We start from the raw sequence: 22,145 nt of genomic DNA, 5'->3' as shown, positions 1-22,145 counted from the left end.
CCTGTCCAATATCTATTCCAGTTTAGCAAGTCAGAACCTGGCTCTAACCGCTTACTGTAGGATTAGACCCTTAAGAACTTCAGACACAAGAACTTCTGGATACAGAAAATAAACTAAGTTTTTAAAACAATTCGTAGGATAAAAAATAAATTGAAAACATACGATAATATAAAAAATTAATCCTTACTTTTAAAAGGACTAAGTAGAATTTTTATGTATTCATTAAAATTGACTCAGTGGATGTGTTAAGTATTAGACATGTATGAAGAGACAATTAGTGACCTAGAAGCTAGACCTTAAGAAATAAAAAGATAAGAATGCAACTTATGTCTAATAGGAGTTCCAGAAGGAAAAATTAGAGAAGATGTTAGAGGCAAGATTCAGAGAGATTTTGGTGAGAAATTTTCAGAGATTATGAAAATCATGAATTCTCGAGGTAATACATAAATTTAGTTTTAAACAGTCAGCGAGTACAAAAAAAGTCTGTAATACAAAGCAAAATTCCTTTTACCAGTACTTCCCACCCCTAACCCCCGCTCCCCGCCCAGAGGCTACCACTGAAAAATCTTTTATTTCTTATCTTCTATTTCCTGACTTTTTAAAAATATGAGGTATTAGCTGTTGACTTGCTACCAGTAGAAATGATATACTTAGCTCTCTTACAGTATGAGCATGCACACACACACATACACACACACACACACACTCTTACACTTTCCCTATCCTTCCAATATGGCTATATCTGAACTTTTAGTTAAATAAAATATTCTGTGTTTATAGCATTATTGCTCTGTAAAAACTGTTCTCTGCTGAGCAGCATTATATTCTCTGATTATGTTTCCTTTCCTAAACAGCTCTTCACTTTTTCCTGGAGCTAATTATTACTTTGGCTTTATTTGCTTGGTTTCTGTATCACTATCACAAACCCATTCCCAAGCTCTGTCGTTATCTCTAATTCTTCTTTTTGATATGGTCAACCACATCAGGAAACCTATCATTTCCATTTTTTTCTTGGATACCTCTATCCTGGAGGCCTCGCTTCTCCTGCTCCTGTCCATTCTGATTGCTTTCTGGGCCCTTGAGTCAACTATTTTTTGAAATTCTTGTTGAGAAGTCTGATTCCCGTCTGTTTCTGATCCCTTTCATGTGACTCCCCCTGTTGGCTCTCTCAAAAGGTATTAGATTTTCTTTTTTACCTGTGGTGTTCTGAAATTTCATAACCATTCCACTTGGATTCAAGATTTATTCTCTTCTTATGCAGGGCAAGCATTTTCTTCAGTATAAAGAATTTTCTTATATTTCTTCTTTGATTTTCTCCCCCATGATTTCCTCACTATTCACTTTCTTCAACTCCTGTTAGTCAATATTGAACCTTAGATTGGCCTAATTTAGTTATCTCTTCTACTATTTTCTTCTCTTTGTTTTTGTTCTGCTTTCTTTAAGATTTTCTCAACTTTATCTTCCAACTCTTCTATTGATTTTTTTCAGTTATGATATTTTTATTTGTAGGCACTCTTTCTTGTTCTTGAATGTCCTTTCTTATTATAGCCCATTTTTCCCACCATGGAATACAAAATCTTATTTCGTCATTATAGGCATTATTGGATGTTTTTAAAATGTTTTCTTCTACTTGTCATGTTGTCTCAGTTTCTTCTAAGTTCCTTTTTTCTAATTGTTGGCTTTGATATATTTATTTTATGTTAAAAGTTTTCCTCAATGTCTGATGGTCCCTGGCTCTCCATTCATATTTGAGAGTGAGACCCTGAAAGATGATTAGAATTTCAGAGACAGTGACTAGTGACTTTTTTCATAAGATGAGCAAAGAAGAATTCAGTTGTTTTGTTGTGGCATCCCTACATGTCAGTGTCACTAGGTCAGTCCACTTAGTTTCCAGAGAAAGTCTCGTTTGGTCTTCTGGAAGGAGAATCTCCAGCTATCTGGAAGCCAAATGGGAGAAGGGCACTAGAGAGGCGTCACCAGTAAATAGGCATACCTTCCTTAATTTCCCTCACCCTTGCCTTCAGCCTTGACTGGTCGCTGTGGTCCAGCCCCTCCAGTGAGGAAGACTCCTTTCCACTGTTGAGGTGAGAGGTAAGGGGAGAGGGGAGGGAGTTGCCGGCTGCATGGGCTTGGGGAGTGTTATCAGAGGGTTTGAGTTCACTTTATATAGAATTGCTACCAGTTCTATTTTGACTTCTGCCCTGCGACGGCATCTCCAGAGGCATCTGATGTGTCCAATTCCTGAGCCTTCTGGAGTTTGTCTGGAGAAAATGAGCTGCTGCTTCTTGGCTAACAGCACATGCATAAGCAATATCACCTGTACTTATAGACACATTCTGCCACCTCCTCTCTGTTCAAACACTCATTCATCTGCTTTCTATCTTCTGAAATTTGGTTGGCATTTCTTTTCTATTGTCATCTCTCTCAATTTTTCTCTTTGTCCTCGAGAATCTATGCCTTTTTAAAAATTCCCATAGCATTATTTTAGTAGAGATTCAAAAGGCAGGGGAGATTTAAAATTAGTGTTCTCTCTGTCACGTTTTCCTCAATCCATTCTTCACACTGTAGCCAGAGTGTTTATTTAAAAACAATCTGACTGTAAACTTCTCAAATGGCTAAAAGTGCTTCACTTATATTATTAAGGGCAGAAAGGCCTCTCCCTGGTTATTTCTTGGGCCTCGTTTTTGTCCCTCCCCTCCCCTCCCTTCAGTCTACCCACACCCACTCAATGCTCTGGCCATATCTTGCTTTTTACTCTAGACCACGTTTCTCCCTAGGCCCTTTGCACATGCTATTACTCTTAGCATAGCCCACCTCTCACTCCCATACCTGGCTAACTTCTAATCATCATTGTGGTCTCAACTGAAAGACCACCTTCTTTGGAGAACGTTTCTTGGTGCTGGCACCCCTCCAAGGTTGAGTTCTCAAAATCATTACACCTAATTCCCCTGATGGGAGCACCTACCACATTGGGTATTCCATGACGGCATCTTGTCTGTTTGCCTGGCACATAGTAGGCACTCCAATTTTTGTTGAGTCAAGAATAAATGTGTTTTTTTCTGTACCTTTTTCACTCCATAGTTTCCCTGGGAATTTAGGGCCTTTCTTTACCTTCCAGCCTTGGTTTCATTCTAGTAATTGCCCAGCGTTTTACCCATTTGCTCTAGTTTTACTCCCCCTTTTCCAAACTTAGAAGTACAGGAAAGTATAGAAAACCTGAAGTAAGTGCAAGTGTTTGTACACTGACTTTGTATACTTGAAGGTTTTATTTCAAATGTAAAATGAACAAAATTGTATCTTCTAATATTACTTTAGAATAAAGTCAGTTTCTGTGGCTTAAAAATTATACGGTAGTATAATCAGAACTTGAAGCGAATCAATACTTAGTGCCATAGCATTTAATGTGGGGGCAAAAAAAAAGAGGGTTGTGCTGGAAGTTGAATTTGCTGGTAATTTTGATTTATTCAGGTTGTGGGTAGACAAATGAAAAAGAAAAAAAAGGACTGGATTTTTGATGTCTGTGTGTTCATGCTTCAGAGACCTGGAGACTGATGTTTTAAATTTCCTGGTCTTACTTTCCTAGTTTATGTAGCTTTAAGAAGGAAAAAGATGGAATCTCTCAGTTAGAAAAATGAAGGAATAAAAGGAGAGCTAAGCAAAAGTGAAAGAGAGACAAAAGTACCATAGGAAACAAATAATAGAAAGGGAGGAGTATATTTGTTTGATTTATAACATTGGGCCTTTTTGTAATTAATGTGCCTCTAAGTGTGAGTACAAATCTTTGGTTAGTATACAAATGAATAAGGTAACATATTAAAATGCCTACCCTAAATGGATGGCTAAAGTGTAACTTATAAGAGTTAACAAGAAAAATTCATCTTAAAAAAGGCATGAAGCTCTGGTTTATGAAGTAGGCTTAACTGTGAAAGGGCTGGTGAGACAGAAACCAGAGTTTTTAGAATGTTGAGTATCTCTTTAGTAACAATGACAACATAATGATGATGATCTTCACCATTATTAATAATGATGATGATCTTCACCATTATTATCAATAATAAAAAATAATAGTATTTACTGAGCTTTTACTATGTCTCAAGCAACATGGATAACATAATTCTGCAAGGCAGCATTACAAGTATCCCCAATTTACAGATGAGGTAGCTGATCCTTGGAGAAAAGACTCTTTCCCCAAGTCTGCTAATAAGTGGCAGAGCCCTGAACTGAGACCAGACGATATGTTTAGAGCCCTGCTTGACCCAGTATGCTGTTTTGCCTCTTAATAATATCTGTAGGATAATCAGTAGATTTGATTCAATGTTTCATGCCTATATTTTTATGAGAAATCTAGGACTCATCTCATTCTTATTGAACAGACGAGAAAACCCCAGGGTTTACAGAAATTAAGTGACTTTATTTACAACCAAACAAGTTTTTAAGAAAACTTTCTTTCCTAAAACTCCATTCCATATTCTTTTTTATTTATTTTTAGTAAAAAAGTAACATTTTTGCTTCACAATAAAATTCACAAACATTTTCTCCTTTTTAGCCTTCCAAATTATCAGTTTTGATAGTCACCTCTTTTTTTTTTTTAGTATTATCTCGTTGTCACTGTCTGTCAACATAGATATAGTACTTTCCGAAGACCCTATCTCCAGACATAGTCACATTAGGAGTCAGGACTTCAACATACGAATTTTGAGGGACCACAATTCAGTCCATAGCACCAGTTAAGTGATACCATGCTCTAAAGGAGACTGTCCGATTGGAAACACTGCCTAGGGGAATTCTTATTTTTCTTTGGAAAGAAGAAAGTGATCCTTTCTTCAATACCAGCACATTTTCCCATCTTGCTTTCAACTTGCAAATAATGGCTTCCAAAGAAAAAAGAAAATCCTGAAACAGCACACGTGATTAGAGATTATTTTTAGAGTTTACTTCAATGCTTCATTGATGCTATCGAAGATAGAGGATTTCCAGAGTAGTGAGAACATTTACTTGCTAACAAGGTAAATCTTTACAGAGCACCTAGCGGCATCTCTGTACATGTGAAATCGCTCCTTCCTCTTGCTTGAAAAGGATTACAGTAGTGCTCCCTTATCCACGGTTTTGCTTTCTGAGGTTTCAGTTTCTAGTGTTCAACCGCAGTTTGATTATTATTAAATGGAAAATTCCAGAAATAAACAGTTCCTAAGTTTATATTGCACACCATTCTGAGTAGCGTGATGAAATCTCGAGCCATCCCATGCCATCCCCCTGAGGAAGTGAATCATCCCTTTTTCCCGCATATCCGTGCTGTACACACTACCCACCCGTTACAAGTAACCCCGATGTTACTTCATCATGGCCCCAAAGCATGAGAGGAGTGATGTTGGCAATTTGGATATGCCAAAGAGAAGCTGTAAAGTACTTCCTTTAAGTGAAAAGGTGAAAGGTCTCAATTTAATAAGGAAAGGAAAAAAATCATATGCTGAGGTTGCTAAAATCTATGGTAAGAACCAATCTTCTATCCATGAAATTGTGAAGAAGGGAAAAGAAATTTGTGCTAGTTTTATTGTCGTACCTCAAATATCTTTGTATAGGAAAAAATATAGTTATACAGAGTTTGGTGCTCTCTTCAGTTTCAGGCATCCACTGGGGGTCTTGGAACATATTCCCAGCAGATAAGGGGGGACTACTGTCAGATCCACATTTTGTAACTTTTTCATTTTTGTATTCTATAATTAAGTGAGGTGAGTGGATAGAAGCTTTTAAAACTTCACTTCTGAGTTATTAGTGAAACAAATAATGAACGAATTATTAAGTTTGAATTAAAAAGATCATTTTAGTAATGGAATCAGTAAACACAATTTAGTTTAAAGATGATATGGATAGTTTTCAATTTCTGGGGCTAAGAGACCCAAATAAGTAGGTATGAAATGTCACTACATATGCACTAAAAGCTTTGTAAATACAGACATAACCTCTTGCTCATAGAAGAGGTTAAATATTTGTTGAATGAATATTTGTTGACTTATTCAACATGTGACTCATTCACTAACTAGGAAATGTGGTGGTACCCAAAATGGCCTTAGGAATAACTCCGTAAGTATGGATGTTACATGAGGGACCAAGAAAATGGGAACTTTACTGAGATTTACTCAGCAGCTCTACACATCATTAGCAACACATGTTCTCCAGTAACCTTCTCAAGAAATTTTCAAAACCAGATATTATTCCATTTTATAGATTAGGAACCTGAAGTTCAAAGAAATTAAGTGATTTGAATAAATTCACAAATACAGGAAATCCCAGTGCTACCCTGTGTACCCATACAGTCTGAATTCTCCCCTCTTCCACATGCCCATTGCTTGAATGGAGTTACTGAAGGTGCTTCACAGAAATTTCTCTCCACCCACCCTCCCAAAAGACTCTTTCTCATAGGCTCACTGTGGTACCTGAAATTATCCCATTTGTGATTATTTCCCTTGAATTAAGGTATTGCCCTTTTGAAAGGTATAATTCATTGAGCACAGAAGGTGATTCATACATTGTGGGAATTTAAGATTAGTTTCCAACAAGACCCACAGTGGAGAGCAGGGCATGATTCAAGGCTAGATCCAAAGTGGGACTTAGCTCCAGGATAGGCTGCAAGAGGACACCTGGTGGTGGGGGGTGGGGTGGGGACCTGGGCAGTTAGACAGTAGTATAAAGGTCTTAGGGAATTAACCACCAGTGGGTGCAGCATGCGCTAAGGGAAGGTAAGAAAATAAAGCTGCCTTGTTTGCAGTTTAGCCTACAACTTTGCGAACTATGTTGAATTACTGTAGTTAACCTTGTGTAGAGGGTTTTGTTGTTGTTCTTAGAGAGCGCTTTTTCAGGAGGAGTGGGGATCAGAAGTGAGCATACATATGTTCAAAGGATGAGTCTGGGTTTGATAAACCTTTGTTCTGGCAAGATGCAAGATAGCTTTTCTTATTCTCCTGCATTTATAAGGACCTTAAATTTTCTCTATGGGAGGAGTATATCAAAAAGGGATTTAATAAAATTGCATGAGACAAACTGCTCATACTAATAAGCAGTTAAATTAGCAGTGCATACAATCTAAAACACTTTGAAATTAAGAGAGGATGAGAAATTGAGGCATAATTGTTTAAGTTAAATAATACTAATTACAAAAATTGTGTTGCCAGAAGAGGCCATATAAGCAAATGGTATAAATAAGGTATATGAAAAGTGTTAGATTTTCAGAAATGGGTCTTAGAAATGCTAGTGGGAAATAAATATAAAAAGGAATAGGCTCTTGGGAACAGAACCATCCTTTCCTTATGACAGCCATATATCCCAGCTATTTAAAGAACAGACATCAGAAAATGATGGACCCTAAACAGGGGACGGGAAGCTGAAGCTTCTGTTTTGGCAGCTTTCAAGAGAAGATGCTCTCTTCACTAAATGTGTCATCTCTGGGACCAGACATGGCTAATGAGGCCAGTCTGATAACCACAAATTTGCTTTCAGTTTCGGCATGCATTTCTCAGACTAATAAGTAGGGTTTGCTTGTTAATTTTAACTGCAGCTAGTTTCTATGAATCCTGTTTTCCTATCTCGTCACAAAGCAAATTCTTTGTAGTCCAAGCATCATCTCACAGACTACTGTCAGTATTTCCTGTTGGCTTTGAAAGTTTGCACCATGGGAGATGAAATTTGGTTCAGGCACCAAACGTTGAACATCTAAATGACATGGCCTGATCAGCCCCGGTGGTATTGGATGGCTCTTCTCTCAAAGCATTTGTGCTACGTACATGTGGATTGTAATTGACTCATCGGTGATTCAAGTTTGTTCAAATAACGTTCTGCCAGGAATGTCTTATTGAAACAGCCTTCATAGACATATTTTATGAATATCAGCCCTTAACCATCTCCCTAAAGAAGAACAACCATCCTACAACCAACCACCAAGCATAAGTCTGTCTTTCTGTTTAATGTTGTGGTCTCCAAACATCTAGTTTTAATTATGATGGATTTCCTTGTTTGTGATTCCTTCATTTAGTGAAGATAGCGTGGCAAGAGGTGTAGCGGGTATCTGTGTACGCGTGAACATGCTAGATCAAGATTTTTACTTTTATACATTATAGGTTTATATAAATCTGCTTACCATATAAGCGATGTATTAGACACATGTGGGCTAGCATGATTTTTTAATTATCTTTGATATTTGCTTATGTGGCTAAATTCTAAAAATGTTAATTTTGTAATTAATTTCCAACACATTGTTTGGAAACAGTGAATAGTTTTTGTTGTAAATCACCCCAGAACTTAGATCATTCAGCTGCCTGGATGTGTGTTCCCAGCTGCTTTTGGAAAAGTTATTTATCTTTGATTTCTATTTCCCTTCTCTTCAACTCTCACTACGGTTTCTATACTGGAATCCACAGAAATTGCTATGATAAAATCAAATAGTATTTTTTTCTGCTGTCATCCATATTAGCCTTGAACTATATCTTCTTCTGTCACTTTTTTCACTGGTTCTCCTGATTTCTTTCAAACTTCCTTTTCTCTACTGATGTGTCACCTTGGCGTATGGCCTTTGGTTTGGGTTTCATCATTTGGAGTGGGAAAGCATTTTCCCACTCCTTCTGCCATGCCTACTCTATAAAGTATGCCACCACCCATCTGGCTCTCATGCTTTTCAGACTCAGACTGTGCACCTCCTAGCATCTCAAGTAGTGTTTCCCAGATATCCTTTGTTGAATTTTAATTCATAAGGTGCCTCTTTTGGTGGGGTGGGGAGTGGGATCCTTGTTCCATGAAGTGCTAAGTTTGGAAAACCATAAATACAATATCCCCGTCACATACTGGGTACTAAATAAATATTTATTGAATGAACAAAAGAATGAATAACGGAACATATTTATTGTACACACTAGCATGTGCTTTGGGAAGTTCTGTAATGAAGAAATGTTTAACTTGGTTTAACCCAGCATTTCCTAAGCTTGTTTTCTCACAAAACTTTCTCTAGTGCAATACCAACATGTTCCCATGGAACTAGTGTTGCACAGAATACACCTTGTGGAACTTCCGCCTAAAGGTTACAATGTGGTGGCCATACTGCTTTCCCTCCCTCAAACCTGAGCTATATGGAGAGAGGTTGAGCTTCATCAGCTCTCTCTCTCCTTGTCTGCCCACAGCAGGCCAGTTTCCTTACTCTGGTTGCTAATGCTCTCCTCTCTCTTTGCTGGCTCTTATTTGGAGTAATCTGTGGTCAGTTATTCTCTCTTTCTCTTTAACCATCCACTCATTTGCATCATTCTTTTTTCACATGCCGTCTTCCAGATCTGTTTTGAGAAGCATGACTATGGATAATCTCTGTCTTGTGGACTCTTACTGTGGGTATTTATGAGATTCTATAGGTTGAACTTTATTAAGTACTTTATTAAGTACTTTTTATTGAATTCTCTCAAAAAGACATTTGTAAGCACCCATGGCATTCTCTTCAACAACACCTGAATCAATATTAATGTCCTAAGTTGACTTGACTTGCTTTGTCTTATCACCTTCCTCCTGACTACCTCTGACAGTCAACTAAACATACTCTAGCTTCTCAACTTTAGCAGAAATAAGCTAAGATGCCTAGAGCATTTCTTGTGCTTGCCCTGAGTCTTAAGATCATTTAAGGTTCCTCTCAAATCTAGTCTTTTCCTGACTGATCTGAATACGGCATTTGTCCATTCCCACAGGTCCAGCTCTCAGTTTTTGTGTTTGGATGTGGGTGGTGGAAGGAAGCAATCACATTTATGTCCAAAAAGTACTTTTTCCGGCAGTGTCTTTAAACATTGCCTGCCATAGTCCTGGGCTTTGTGGCAGTGCTTCTGGAACCACGTTAGGGGACAGAAGTGGAGAGGAAGGAAGGGCGTTAGAAAGGAGAGGCGGCAACAGAGAGGCTCTACTTCTGTTTCACAGATTGCCTGTTGGTTGGGAAAAGTTGGGGATGGGGTCCTATGGCTAACAACAGATTGGAAATGAGTGTGGTAATCAGAATATTTCTAAAAGTAAAAACAGGTTCTGATAGAGCTTCGGAGAGATTTGGAAACAGGGAAAAACGTTCTGTGAGTAAGGTGAGCAGTATCATTCCTTTAAGAAAAATTGGGGTGATTATTAAATGGCAAACCTGGCATATGCTCTAAAAGGCAGCTCACTGGTATTTTTTCTGACTTTTTTCTCTCCTTACCTTAGGACCTTTTGTCTTCTCATTAGCACCTCCACCAGGGTTGGAGCTAGGGAAGAGAAAGGAAGTGTTCAGACATGTGCCTATTTGCATAGTCACTGCATTAAGTTAGCGCCAGGACAGTGCAAACATTCTGTCCAGTTCTATAGAAAAGCCAGTTTCACTCCATCAGTAAGATATTATTTTTGTTTTTATCATAGAACAGTTTATTGGCCAAGCTTCTCTTAACTGTACATTACAAATAGTGTCTGATTAAGAATGTTCTGGATGGGTTAATTAGTGTGGTGACTATTATTAAGCAAACTGCTTGTTAGTATTATGCCTATTTGATCTTGGTATTGATGCGAAGTAATTGACCATAGAGCTGCATGTAGAAAAGCTGGAATAAAGTTTTTTGATTTCTTTTATGGCAATAAATTGTTTACATTAAACATGTCCATGAAAATATGAGTTTCATGGCACAGAGAATCAGAATAGACTCTATGTGGGATGCTGGATGAAGACTTGTTTTGTTTTGTTTTTTTAGAAATATTTATACGTTTGTCCAGCTTGCTTCAAGACCAGCTTTGATGAAACAAAGTAAAAAATTACTTCAGCTCACTGCTGCAGAGTATATGAAATCTAAAGTGATTTTAATTTCCCTCACCTACAGGACCTATTTTATTTCAGATTTAGCTAATTGCCTAAATACTACTTTGGGTAACAATCACTATATATAAATAGACTATTAAAGAAAAATATGAGAATATATTATAAACAAGGAAAGCATAGCATGTAACCACCTTCTTTCAAGTAGTGGATTATTATCTATATTATTTATTCGTATTTTGTCCAGTTCTCTTATTAAGTTTCCCTAGCTATAGCATTTCCATAGGGAATTTATTCCATGAGCTAATAAATTATACTATCAGGGAGTTTTTCTTGAAATTCAGCTTAAATTTTCCCATTCTTAATTTCATCTCATTATTCCTAGTTATACCCCCTTGTACCAGGCTAAATAATTATTCTCTTTCCTTGGAGACTCCTATTATGTACCCCTCTAGTTGTCACTTAACCAGGCTATTCATATTTAGCTCCTTTAATCTGTCCTCATAAATCAATTCTTCCATTGCCTTAATCATTATTATTGCTCTTCTAGGAACTCTCTAATTTTCAAACATATACAGTTATCAGGTGCCCCAGATGAAATCAGTATTTGCACAGTCTTCCGTCCCCACAGGCTTGGTATCTTCCTTCCCTGTACAACATGATCTGTGACAAAGTGGCATCACTTTGCTGGGTCAAATCAACACAAGCTCATCTTGTCAAACTCCAGACAACATAGTATTTTCCGTGGGTCCTACTTGCATTCAGCTTTATTTTTATTTTTTCAACTTCGTAATATTAATCAGCTGAGTGTTTGGATACTGTCCATATTTCTATTCTGCATCTTTCCTTGTCCTTATTCACCACCACCTATCAAGTCAGTCATCCACAACCTGTGTTAACGTGGGATTCCGTTTATCCTGGAGAACATTTAGGAAACGTGTTGAATAAAAGCAGGCCTAGCACCTTGCCCACAGCTAAATTCCTTGTCAGTTACCAATTCCCATTGTTTACAACCCTTTAGCCAATCTCCCGTCTCTTTTAATTTGCAATTTTGCTCACATGCTGGCCAATATAAATGGATTTTATGAGTAAGATGGGTCAAGATACTGTTTTCTAAAATGAAGATATGTTGTTTCAATGCCCATTGATTTTTTTTCATTGTGAATCCTTTGTGCACTAAGTTTGTAATTCTGTTAAAATCCTTTTTAAGCTTGCCTGGCTTTCTTTATCTGACATAAACAAATAGGTTATGTTGCTCGCTTTATTGTTGTTTTCCAGCTACATACAGATGTTCCTTCTCTTACCATTTGTTCCTTTTGTTAAGGAGAAGTTGAAGATCTTGTTGTAGTCTTTTTTTTTTCTTTTTGCCTTTTGTGGTGATCGATGGAACTTCTTTATTCATTTTTAGTTCCTTAGAATCTCCTCAGTATTTTGAATTTGTTTCAGGAAGAAAGTTGGTTAGTTCCCTTAAATATTTTGGACCTGTGAGATCTGACACTGTAATCTGTTTATGCCCATGTTTCTTTCCATTTTAAATCAAGCATTAGTGTATTATTATATTAGGGCATACCAGGGGTGTTAGGACCATTCTTCCAATCTACCTAGAGTCATCTACTTATTACTTGGGGCGGCGACAGGCACTGTCCTTATATATTCAGGTGATTTTTCTCAAAGGGCTTTATGAAACAAGCACAGAAGTCCCAAAACAAGCTTTTCGATTCTGGAAGGTACACAGGATACTACAGCCAGACTTTGTTTCCAGCTCACAGTATAATCCCCACTATTCCGTAGCGTGGCTCATCAGCCCTCACTTTCAGAACTTGTGAACAGAGCCCTCTCCCCAACTGCACACTCACTGTTCTAATCCCTCCGCTCACTTCGTAAACTCCCATCTCTGCCTCTACTCACCTCTCTTGGAATAGATGGCCTTGCCTGATGCTTTGGTGGCATGCCTTAGATTCCACCCCTGCCTCCTGAAACTGTTCTTCAGCTTCATTTTTTTCTCCTTCTTCCCTCAGCTTTGTAAAAGAAGCTCAGTTTATTCTCTTTTATACTTTCCCCCCGCACCAGGAATCCTACTCTTATCACACATTATCTTGTTTTCCTACTTCCGTCTTGTAAGACTTTTCTCTTTCTTCAGGATTCTGCTCCCTTCCCCAGCAAGTATCCCCAAGTGAACACCCCTATGTTCACGGCCCCGTTAAAGAATATCTGACCCTGCCTTCCCTGCTCTTCTCCTCTCCACGACTCTTTCTCCATCTCTCTCTCTCCCTCCCTCTCTCTGTCTGTCTGTCTCTCCATCTCTCTGTCTCTCTGTCTCTCTCGCACATACCCTGACCTGTACTCTGGTTTCTGCCTACCCGACTCCACAGGAACTGCCCTTGGGGTGCCCAGTGATCTACCGTGTCATGTCAAAAGCCGCTTATTGTCTTTGGTGTTGGAGCTCCTCTGTAGTGTTTTCCACCCCTTTTTAATGCATTTTTAAGAACTCTGGATTCTTTTTTTTCACACATTCTTTTGGGGCTCTTAATTCGCTTAATCCTCACCTACCTCTTAAATGCATATACCATCTATTTCTTCACCTACTCAACAATCCAGGGAAGAGGCTGAGTCTCTGCGTGGGCCTCAGGGACTCTGAGAAAGCACTTGTCTGACTCAGATCCCGGGACCTGGCCCCAGCCTCTTTGGGTTGAATATTATTCCCTGAAGAGTTCCTGTTCTCTCACACTGTTCCTTCAGTCCAGAACTTCTGCCTTTCAAAATCCTTCATCTAAAACTCTCTTTAAGCGTTTACTGATCCCCAAATCAGAATCTGTAGTTCTCAGTTTTAAAAGTTAGAATGTCCATTCTTTATATACTGTGTTCCACCACACAGGTTATTGGCTGTTCTCATGTCAGTCTGTCACTCTGTCTTTTCTAAGCACTACTGATTGGCTCCCCAGTAAGTGGTGAACTCCTTGATTTCATTTTAAATAGATGCTTCTATCAATAAGATATTGAACTCTGTATGACAAAGCATTATGGGAAGATAGGGGAGAGATGATAATGAAAACGATATAAAAATTTATTTCAAGAAATATTAGCAAGTTCAATTCAATGAAAAGTGTATGCAAGTGCCCAGGAGTACAAAACAGTCATATGAGCAGAAATATCCAGTGTTAATCAAGGACATTTGAACCATTTTTGTAGGTTAATGAACAAGTGTGTCTTGAAAATAAGCGCTGGACCATGTGGTAACTGGAAAATGCAAAATGGAACTCCAGAAAGATGAGTTCAGGAGGTGTGATAAACCATCACTCTACTCTTATTTTTTATGGTGTTGCAGAGGTTTTATAGCCATAGAATCTCTTCAGAAACCATTCAAAAACCATCTGGTCTAATTTTAAACTTTTGAACTTTCTCTTGATGGCTACTACTTTTTGCACTTTTTCTGGAATTTTTGTGATATCTTTAGTTTCTTTTTTCTCAGTGTTATACGTCATCATCATGTCCTTACAGAAAGGTAAAGGAGAAATAAATAGTATTTTCACTAAAAGTATATTGCATTTCCTTTTTGCAACAGATTCATGCCCAAGCACAAGAACGCCCATTTACAGAAGATGCTCAGCCTCAAAGGAAATGACAGTGCTGCTCCATCCGTAGCCCTTCCTGCCCAACAGGAGCAGAGAAGTTCTGAGGATTTACGCAAGGATTTTGATTTGGAGTCTGGACCTTGTGATGCTACACGACAAGAAAACCTGGGTAGCTCATTAATGCAGGAGTCATACTTGAAAATGTGCAACTCATCAGATCATTTGAGTTCTCATCATGGGGAAAATAAACAAAATCCATGTGACATTTTGAGTGGAGTTGATCAACAAAGACCATTGCACATTGTCTGGCCTCACAGGTGGTAAGTTTAAGACACACTAATTCAGTAAAAGTGGTAGCACTGGTAAAAGAAAGTATGTTCTGATGACTGACTTAGTAATTTGTTGTCCCTATAGCTTTAGAAAAGGATCATTTTAATATGTCAGTACTACTAATGTAGTGCTAAGGTGGTACTACTCAATAACTTTATATAAATAGCTGTGTACTTAAATTTGAATTACAGATAATTATTTGCAGTGATTTGCTCAACTAACAAGAGTAGCTAAGCACTTCTGGGAAATGAGATCTTGTTCAAGAAGTTTCAGAGTATAAGAATAGGATTCCATATTTTTATATATATGTGTGTGTGTGTAGATATACGTATGTGTATATATACTGTTACAGAACTATTTTATACGTATACATTGCTAAAGCAGTATTACCATTAAAACAAACAATTTCCATTATTTACTAATTTGACCAATTTCAACTGGGTACCTTTATTTCAATTGTCATAATATATATCAGTACTTTTGGAACTGTTTTCCTTCTCCCAATTGCCTCTGTATTGTGTAAGCAAAATACCTTCCAGCAGAATCTTTTCTCAAGAGAGGAAAATCAACTGCAGCATGTAATCGCACCAAATATAAACTCATAAACTTAACCCGGGCTCCTATAAATTAGGATTTAAAGAGGTAAAATGTCCTGATAATCTTCTGGTATTAGGCACGAACATTTTAATCTAGTTTTTATTCCTCCCAGTTAGTTTAATCTGCATGTGGCCTGATTAGAGTTCACTTCCCCCCCAGATTATGGTCTCTTTATTGCAGAGATGCTGGGCCGATCATTAGGTCCGATTTTCTGAGATCAACTGTTTACAGGTGAAGCAATAAGCACGCCACACCGGCTGGGCAAAGCGCCTTTGCCGAGGATTTGACTTCCAGCACATTAAAACTCCAGAAACTCTCCCCGTTGATCTGCAGCATCTGGTACCTAAAGAGATTTTTGTCTTTGACTCTAAATGTATGAATGTAAAATCTAGGGATTGAAAGTTGATGTGGAATATGTCTTTGGGTTTGTCTATTCAACTTCATACTTCCAGCATAGCCTTTCTAAGGGAGTACCGTTTATTTTAAAATCATGTTTTACTTAGATTGTGACAGTGTTCAGTATTCTTTTATGTTGTTTTAAAATGCAGTGGATCTGGATGAGATTAAGCTGTTTCAAGGTAAAATAGATGTCATCATTTACTCACTTCTGAAAAGCTTTTCCTTTTATTCTACTGACCTTTGTTTGTCTCTGAAGTAATATTTATTGTAAGCCACTCAGTTCTAAAAAGTTTGGTTCTAGGTTATCATAAAAATGCTAAATTGATTAATTTGTAGACTCCTATTGCAAAACAGCATACTGATATGTAGGAAAGAGTGAGAACCACATTATCCAACATTTTGCACCAAATAAGACAGAGCTATGTTAATAAAATTAATAATATTAAATTGAATAATTCCCTCTCTTCCTTTGTAAATTTTTGCTTTAATTTAATTTAATTGCCTAAAGTTAGTTGCTTAAAGAGATGCAACATTATGTTTGCACACATTCTTATTGTCAAAGCTAAATTATTTTTAATTTGGAGAAGAGGGGAAAAAGCCGCATCAGCAAGAGTAAATGCCAAAATATAGAAGTAACACATTCATCCTTACGGGTAATATAGTAGAACATTGGAAACTTGGAGGTTGCCAGACACATAGCTAACATTAGGGCTAATTTTGAAAATCTAGCGTGCAGTCAATTTTACTGATGCCTGGGGACATACAAGGTAGAAGCTGACAAGAGAACTAATTTTGTTTGGGTTATTTACTGCTATGCATCATCCGCGGGTTCCCGCCTGACACACAGCTATATGAAGGGGGATATTATCACACCCTAAAAATTTATGTTGACATTCGATATTTGTTCAATATGTCAGCAGTATTACTTTCATAATCAAAAGAGTAAGAAAAAGAGAAAAGAAAAGCACTTTATGCTCATATAGATATATCTTTTTAATAACAGTCTATAAGGTTAATATAGTTTACCTTTGAGAGTATACAATGAAAACAAGCAGGGTTAGGAGGGGAAATGACAGAAAGCATCAACCCAAGCGGTTTGTTTGCCATTACCTAAGCGAGCCATGTCAGCTCTCTGGCCCGCGTCTGATAGCTATTTGTTGTACAGAGAGCACAGCATAAAAAAAATATCAAACTCTTAATACTATTGTGTGCCCATAACCATCTGTCACTGCTAGCCTGGAGATGAGAGGAAGATTACGAGGAATAAACACTGAGCCGCCGAGCATTGGTAAAGCCTTCGGGCAAAAAACTCTTGTGGGGACATCAAAGACATTCTAATTCCGAGGCAGTCAAGGATTACAGTGTGTAACCTGTGCTGACAACAGATAAATGACTGGCAATATTGTGCCAGAGCTGTTGGGTCCTGCATGGAGTACTGATGATGATGATGATGATGTTATCTTGCAGAATGGACTCTGCTGGGATAATTTTATGATAAAACACTTTTTTCAAATGCCAGTGGGTCTAGGCAGACATTTACTAGCTACAGGGGTAGCAATCAGTTTCTTCAAAATTTACTTTTCTAAGCCCATTAGAGTTCCAACGCAGCAAGACTCTTCAATGAAAATCTAAAACGCCTATATTTTCTTTAGGAGAATATATGCAAATGTAGTGAGCTGAACTCCTACCCTTTAGTGGTAGATGCTTTATCATCTGATTTATGTAAATTTGCTCATAAAAATACAGTTTATTTTTAATTGGTGAATGTGAATTAGAAAATTAAGATTCTGGTTCAGCATTCATCAAACATCCCCAGTTACAAGCACACATTTATTTAGACCTCTGATCGCATGGGTGGAAATCATATAATTGTCCAGTCAACACGAATCGTATTCTAAAGGAAACCATGGTTTCTACTAGAAATGACCAGGGCTGTGTTTCTTATTCACCCCTCTTAGTTTGAGCCTCACCCATCCTTCGCTTCACATGTTCTTGTTAGTATTATGAGCTACTTGCTACCTGCTCGAAGAGGGGTTTTCTTTAGAATAGCCTGCAGGAAGATCTACAGTCTATTGCATTTTTACCTTGGCATGTATGTTTTCCAGAGAGAAGGTATTTATTTCAGAACAGAGAATGTGTTGTTCATTGTTTCCCCTGTAAACAGAAGGGAGAAATGGACACTAGAGAGGACAACAGGATTCTGAGAGCCTGTCACTAACCTTGCCTAACAAAACAAAAATAATACCCTCCTCCTTATCATAAAAAATATGCCCATGAAATCATGCAGTTGTGGTAGCCAACTCTAAAAATGAAGTGATGCTGAGCTCATTGTGTTCTTTCCACTCTGGGATCATGAATGATCTAAAATATAGCGTTAGCCTCTAACATATCTCGTACTAAGTCAACCAAATGTAGACCCTACTAGCTAGGATATGTATCAAAATCAAAAGTGACGTTTTCTAGAAGATACATTCTGGCTTTAAATCTGTGTTAAAATGTCTGTGCATGAGAACAGGCCCTTAAATGCAATGCTTGCCCCCTCTCTTCATTCTTTCTGAATCTGAGCTTGTCAAGGATTATAGTGTGCAACCTCTGCTGACAGTAGATAAATAACTGACAGTATTTTAGCAGAGTTGCTGGGTTCTCTGCAGAGTAATTTGTTTTCTCCTTTCTACCCAGTCTTTAATGTTTTGTTATAAACATCTATAGCAAGGCATGGTTAATAGAAATGACTTATAGAGAAAGACCTGTAAAAAATAGACTGCAACTGGCAATGCCTTTTTTTTTAACTATTTTCTTTCCAAATATTACACAAATATAATATTGCACCAGATTCCAACCTTTATGTAAATGTTCTCCTTATTAAAATGGGCACAAAAGACACATTGCTGGAGGGACAGAAAAAACAAGTTTACAAGACACTGAAAGATAGCACTCTCAAGGCTGCGGTTCTCAAACTCTTTGATCTCGAGACCCCTTCACATTCTTAGAAATTATTGGGACACCAAAGAACTTTTGTTTATTGGGGTTATACCTATCAATATTTACTATATTAGAAATCAAAACTGAGGAAAAATTTTAAAATCTATATGAAATGATTTAAAAGTAACAATAAAGAACCAAATACCTGTTAACGTTACTATATTTTTATGAAAAATAACTATATTTTACAAAACAAAAAAGTAGTGAGAAGAGTGACATTATTTTACCAAATCTTGTAAATCTATAATGTCTGTCTAAGTAGAAGAGAGTTAGATTCTTACATCCGCTTAAGTATTCCATCGGTTGCATTATGTTGTTTTGGTGGAAGTTTAGAAGAAAATTCTGCCTCATGAAGAGATAGACATGGAAAAGGAAGGAGTGTTTTAATGACCTATTCAGATTATTGTAGATATTCTTCGTTGATACTACACCACAACTTGACAATTAGGAGTTTCTTAAAGGTTAGTCTGAAACCACTCAATGACTCATCATGCTCTGTTACTTGTTGTTTAAATGGATTTTCTAACATCATGCATTGGTCACTTGGAAAATACAGGTTCACTGAATTAGGCAGATCTTCCAAATGTTGACCTAATTCATTATTTTAAAGAATCATGTTGTTAATATCACCACTAATATCAGAGAAATTTTTGATTATTGGGAAGTTGTCAAGCTCACAATATAGATAGAATTTTTCCAAAATTCTAATTTTCAATTAAAACCTTGAGTTTATCATTGCAACAAATATTATCAGTTATTTCTTTGAAGTGACAGATTCACATAGTTCATATTTGAGAAAATGTCTGCCAGATACCTAAATCTGGTTAACCATGGGTTATCTATCAGTGGTTCTTTTAAGTAAAATCGATATTTCATGAAAAAAAAACAGCTAGTTTAGCTCACAACTCAAACAATCGTATAAATACTTTTCCTCAAGGCAGCTTGTACCTTGATATGCAAAGGTGCTTTCTATGTATTTCCAATTTTATCACAAGAATATTAAAAGAAGTTTCTTGAAGGGATGAAATTTAATAAAATTAGCAATTTTAATGCTTCTTGAAGGACATGCTTAAGTTAAACTGACTTATTTTTCCTTTCGCTGCAAGTGCGGGTGATTCAGAATACAGTGACTGCTGGTTCAGTGTGGTCCCGTTGTCTTGAAGCATGCTAGGGCACCAGCACTTTCACCCATCAGTGCTTCTCCACTGTCAGGGCATATGTCAACGCAGTGAAAAAGGCAAATTATGTCTTAGTATTGTTATGAAAATAGTTTGACTTTACAGACTCCATGAAAGGGCCTTGAATACCCGCAGGAATTCACAGACCACCCTTTGAGAACCACCATCAAATGGGACTGACAATGACATATGTAACAATATATCTGCCATCAGTCATTGGAATTTCCTAATTTTTAGTTCTCATAGACTAATTTTTCTTGCCCTAAATGTTAACATTTAGGTTTATATGACATATTAACATTTAGGTTTGGTAGTTGATAGCAAACAAGAGTTCATCATATATAAGAAAATTTCTCACACCAAACAGGATTTGTCTCACTGTGGGCTTGGGAGTTATGAAGCCATACTGGAGAGATCTATGATATAAGAAATTCTGTTCTGGTCTTAAAGCCCCTAGGAGTGTCCCATAAGTGGGTGTATTCTGGTTAAGAAAGATGAGTGGGAGTGGGCTGTGAGGCATATTGAGGAGTTTGAAATTGTTAGAGTAGCTATAGTTGTAAGTTCCACCATGACCTCATCACTTGGAATTTGGGGAAATTGTCAGAGCTTTTCACTTAAAGTGGAATGACTTTTTATGAGCTATATGATATTTGCAGTATTTTCCATAAGGTAATAATAGAAGAATTTATGCAATGTTGATTATGGTTAAGGGTGTAAATTTGGAAAGGAAAAGAGTCATTTCTCCAGTCATTGAGAAATAAAAGCAGATTTGAAGCATACTTAGGTAAATCATGTACTATAATATTGAAAGAATTTGACATACTGTATTTTTAGAAACTTTGGCGATTTCTAACTGAAAACAAATGATTGATATAAAATGGAAAATTATGCTTTACTACTTGAGAGTAAAATAAATTACTTTTTTTTATTCTTTGACTCTGAGGCTTAAAAGTACAGCTTTGAAAACAAAATTGATGACTGCGTGCTAAAAGGATGTGTGTTGGATGATTGGCTGATATGCTTTTCAGGCCAAGGTAGCCAATCTTGGTTTTCTTATTGCCCAGACAATTTGGGAAAAGTTTGGCGAGTAGATTGTCTTAAATCTTTCAGGTTTTACTGGTCATTACCTTAGAATAGAATACTTTTGGAGGGCAGTCTTCAGGTGCCACAGCAGGATGCGAACAGAGAGGCAAAGTACTAGCTTTTGGACACTAAAGTTCTTTGTTCTATTTCAGTGTTACATATAAATCTGTTTTTCTAAGGGAGAAATGATCCTCACAGAATTATAGTTCTGGAAAAGATGGTCATGTGGTCTGGCCATCTGCCTTTTCAGCACACTCCACCAAAGCTTCCGCAGACCTGTGAGAATCCATCTTACTTGTCCTGATCTCTAAAAAAGATGATTCCATACATGCTTTCCAGTAGCCCTGTCCATTTTCACAGTTAAATGTCTTTAATGTAAGGAATATCTGCCCTATAACTAGTTATTATAAATAAGCTAATTTAAGATTGACTGGAAATAATGGTAACTGCTCTTTGAAACGGATTGTCTCACCAGTTCTGTATTTATCCATCGATTGGACAGTCAAAGCTGACATGAATAGTAAGGTTCCAATTGATTACAGTCATTCTCAATTCAATGATAAGTTTTCTTCAGTTATATTACTTTGCCTAGAGATGTTTTTGTGTGTGTGTTTGTTTTTGTCCTTAAAGAATTTAAAGTGAACTCTGTCATTTAAAAAGCAAAAAACTCTCTAGAGAATTTTACTAGAATCTTTGAAAAGTCATCCTCAAATACCTGGCTTAAATTACTAGGTGTCGTGTCACCTAATAGTTTTATTCTGTCTTCTAACATAGTACTATTAGATGAATCTCTGATAATCTATTCCAAGACTTTTAATTAGTGGGGAAATAAATACTGGGAAATGCATGGCCAAAAAAATAGCCTTACCAAAGTCCCATCTGTAATTTCCAAAATTCCATTCATAGATGCCTTGCTGACTACTTTCCAAACTATAGAGCCAATGAAAAAGATAACAGATTCAACATTTAGTTTCTCATTGCCTTTGAGGCTGTTTTTAACTTTCTAACACACCATGTCAGCAGAAAGAACTTCCATCTATAGTCATTACTATCTTGGTCTTATTATCTCTAGAATATCATAAACTAAAGCTCTTGTTACCCTTTCCTGCCTAACTGGGTTAAAAACTTCTCTAAAGTTGACTCATTTTTTAAAACATACTAATTGCTGCAAAAGATGCTGTTTGATTGTGGTATGCTTATGACGGTCACTGTCAA

General features: G+C 37.1%; 1 protein-coding gene across 43 annotated transcripts in view; it reads left to right on the top strand.

Annotated features, from left to right (window-relative positions):
• The window catches only part of GTDC1 (glycosyltransferase like domain containing 1), a 424,081-nt gene that overhangs the window by 292,244 nt on the left and 109,692 nt on the right, over window positions 1–22,145 (top strand). For all 43 annotated transcript variants that reach the window (XR_011528723.1, XR_011528722.1, XR_011528719.1 and 40 more), the window contains one exon: window positions 14,352–14,681. Coding sequence is in view for 38 of the 43 variants with exons in the window: in XM_070581300.1 (XP_070437401.1) it covers window positions 14,352–14,681 (330 nt within the window). In the remaining 5 variants the exon portion in view is untranslated. The remainder of the gene's footprint in view (window positions 1–14,351; window positions 14,682–22,145) is intronic.

Source organism: Equus przewalskii, chromosome 17, assembly GCF_037783145.1.
Source record: "Equus przewalskii isolate Varuska chromosome 17, EquPr2, whole genome shotgun sequence".
NCBI lineage: Eukaryota > Metazoa > Chordata > Mammalia > Perissodactyla > Equidae > Equus > Equus przewalskii.
The sequence above is the reverse complement of the archived record's forward strand: the minus strand, read 5'-3'. Positions and strand labels throughout refer to the sequence as shown.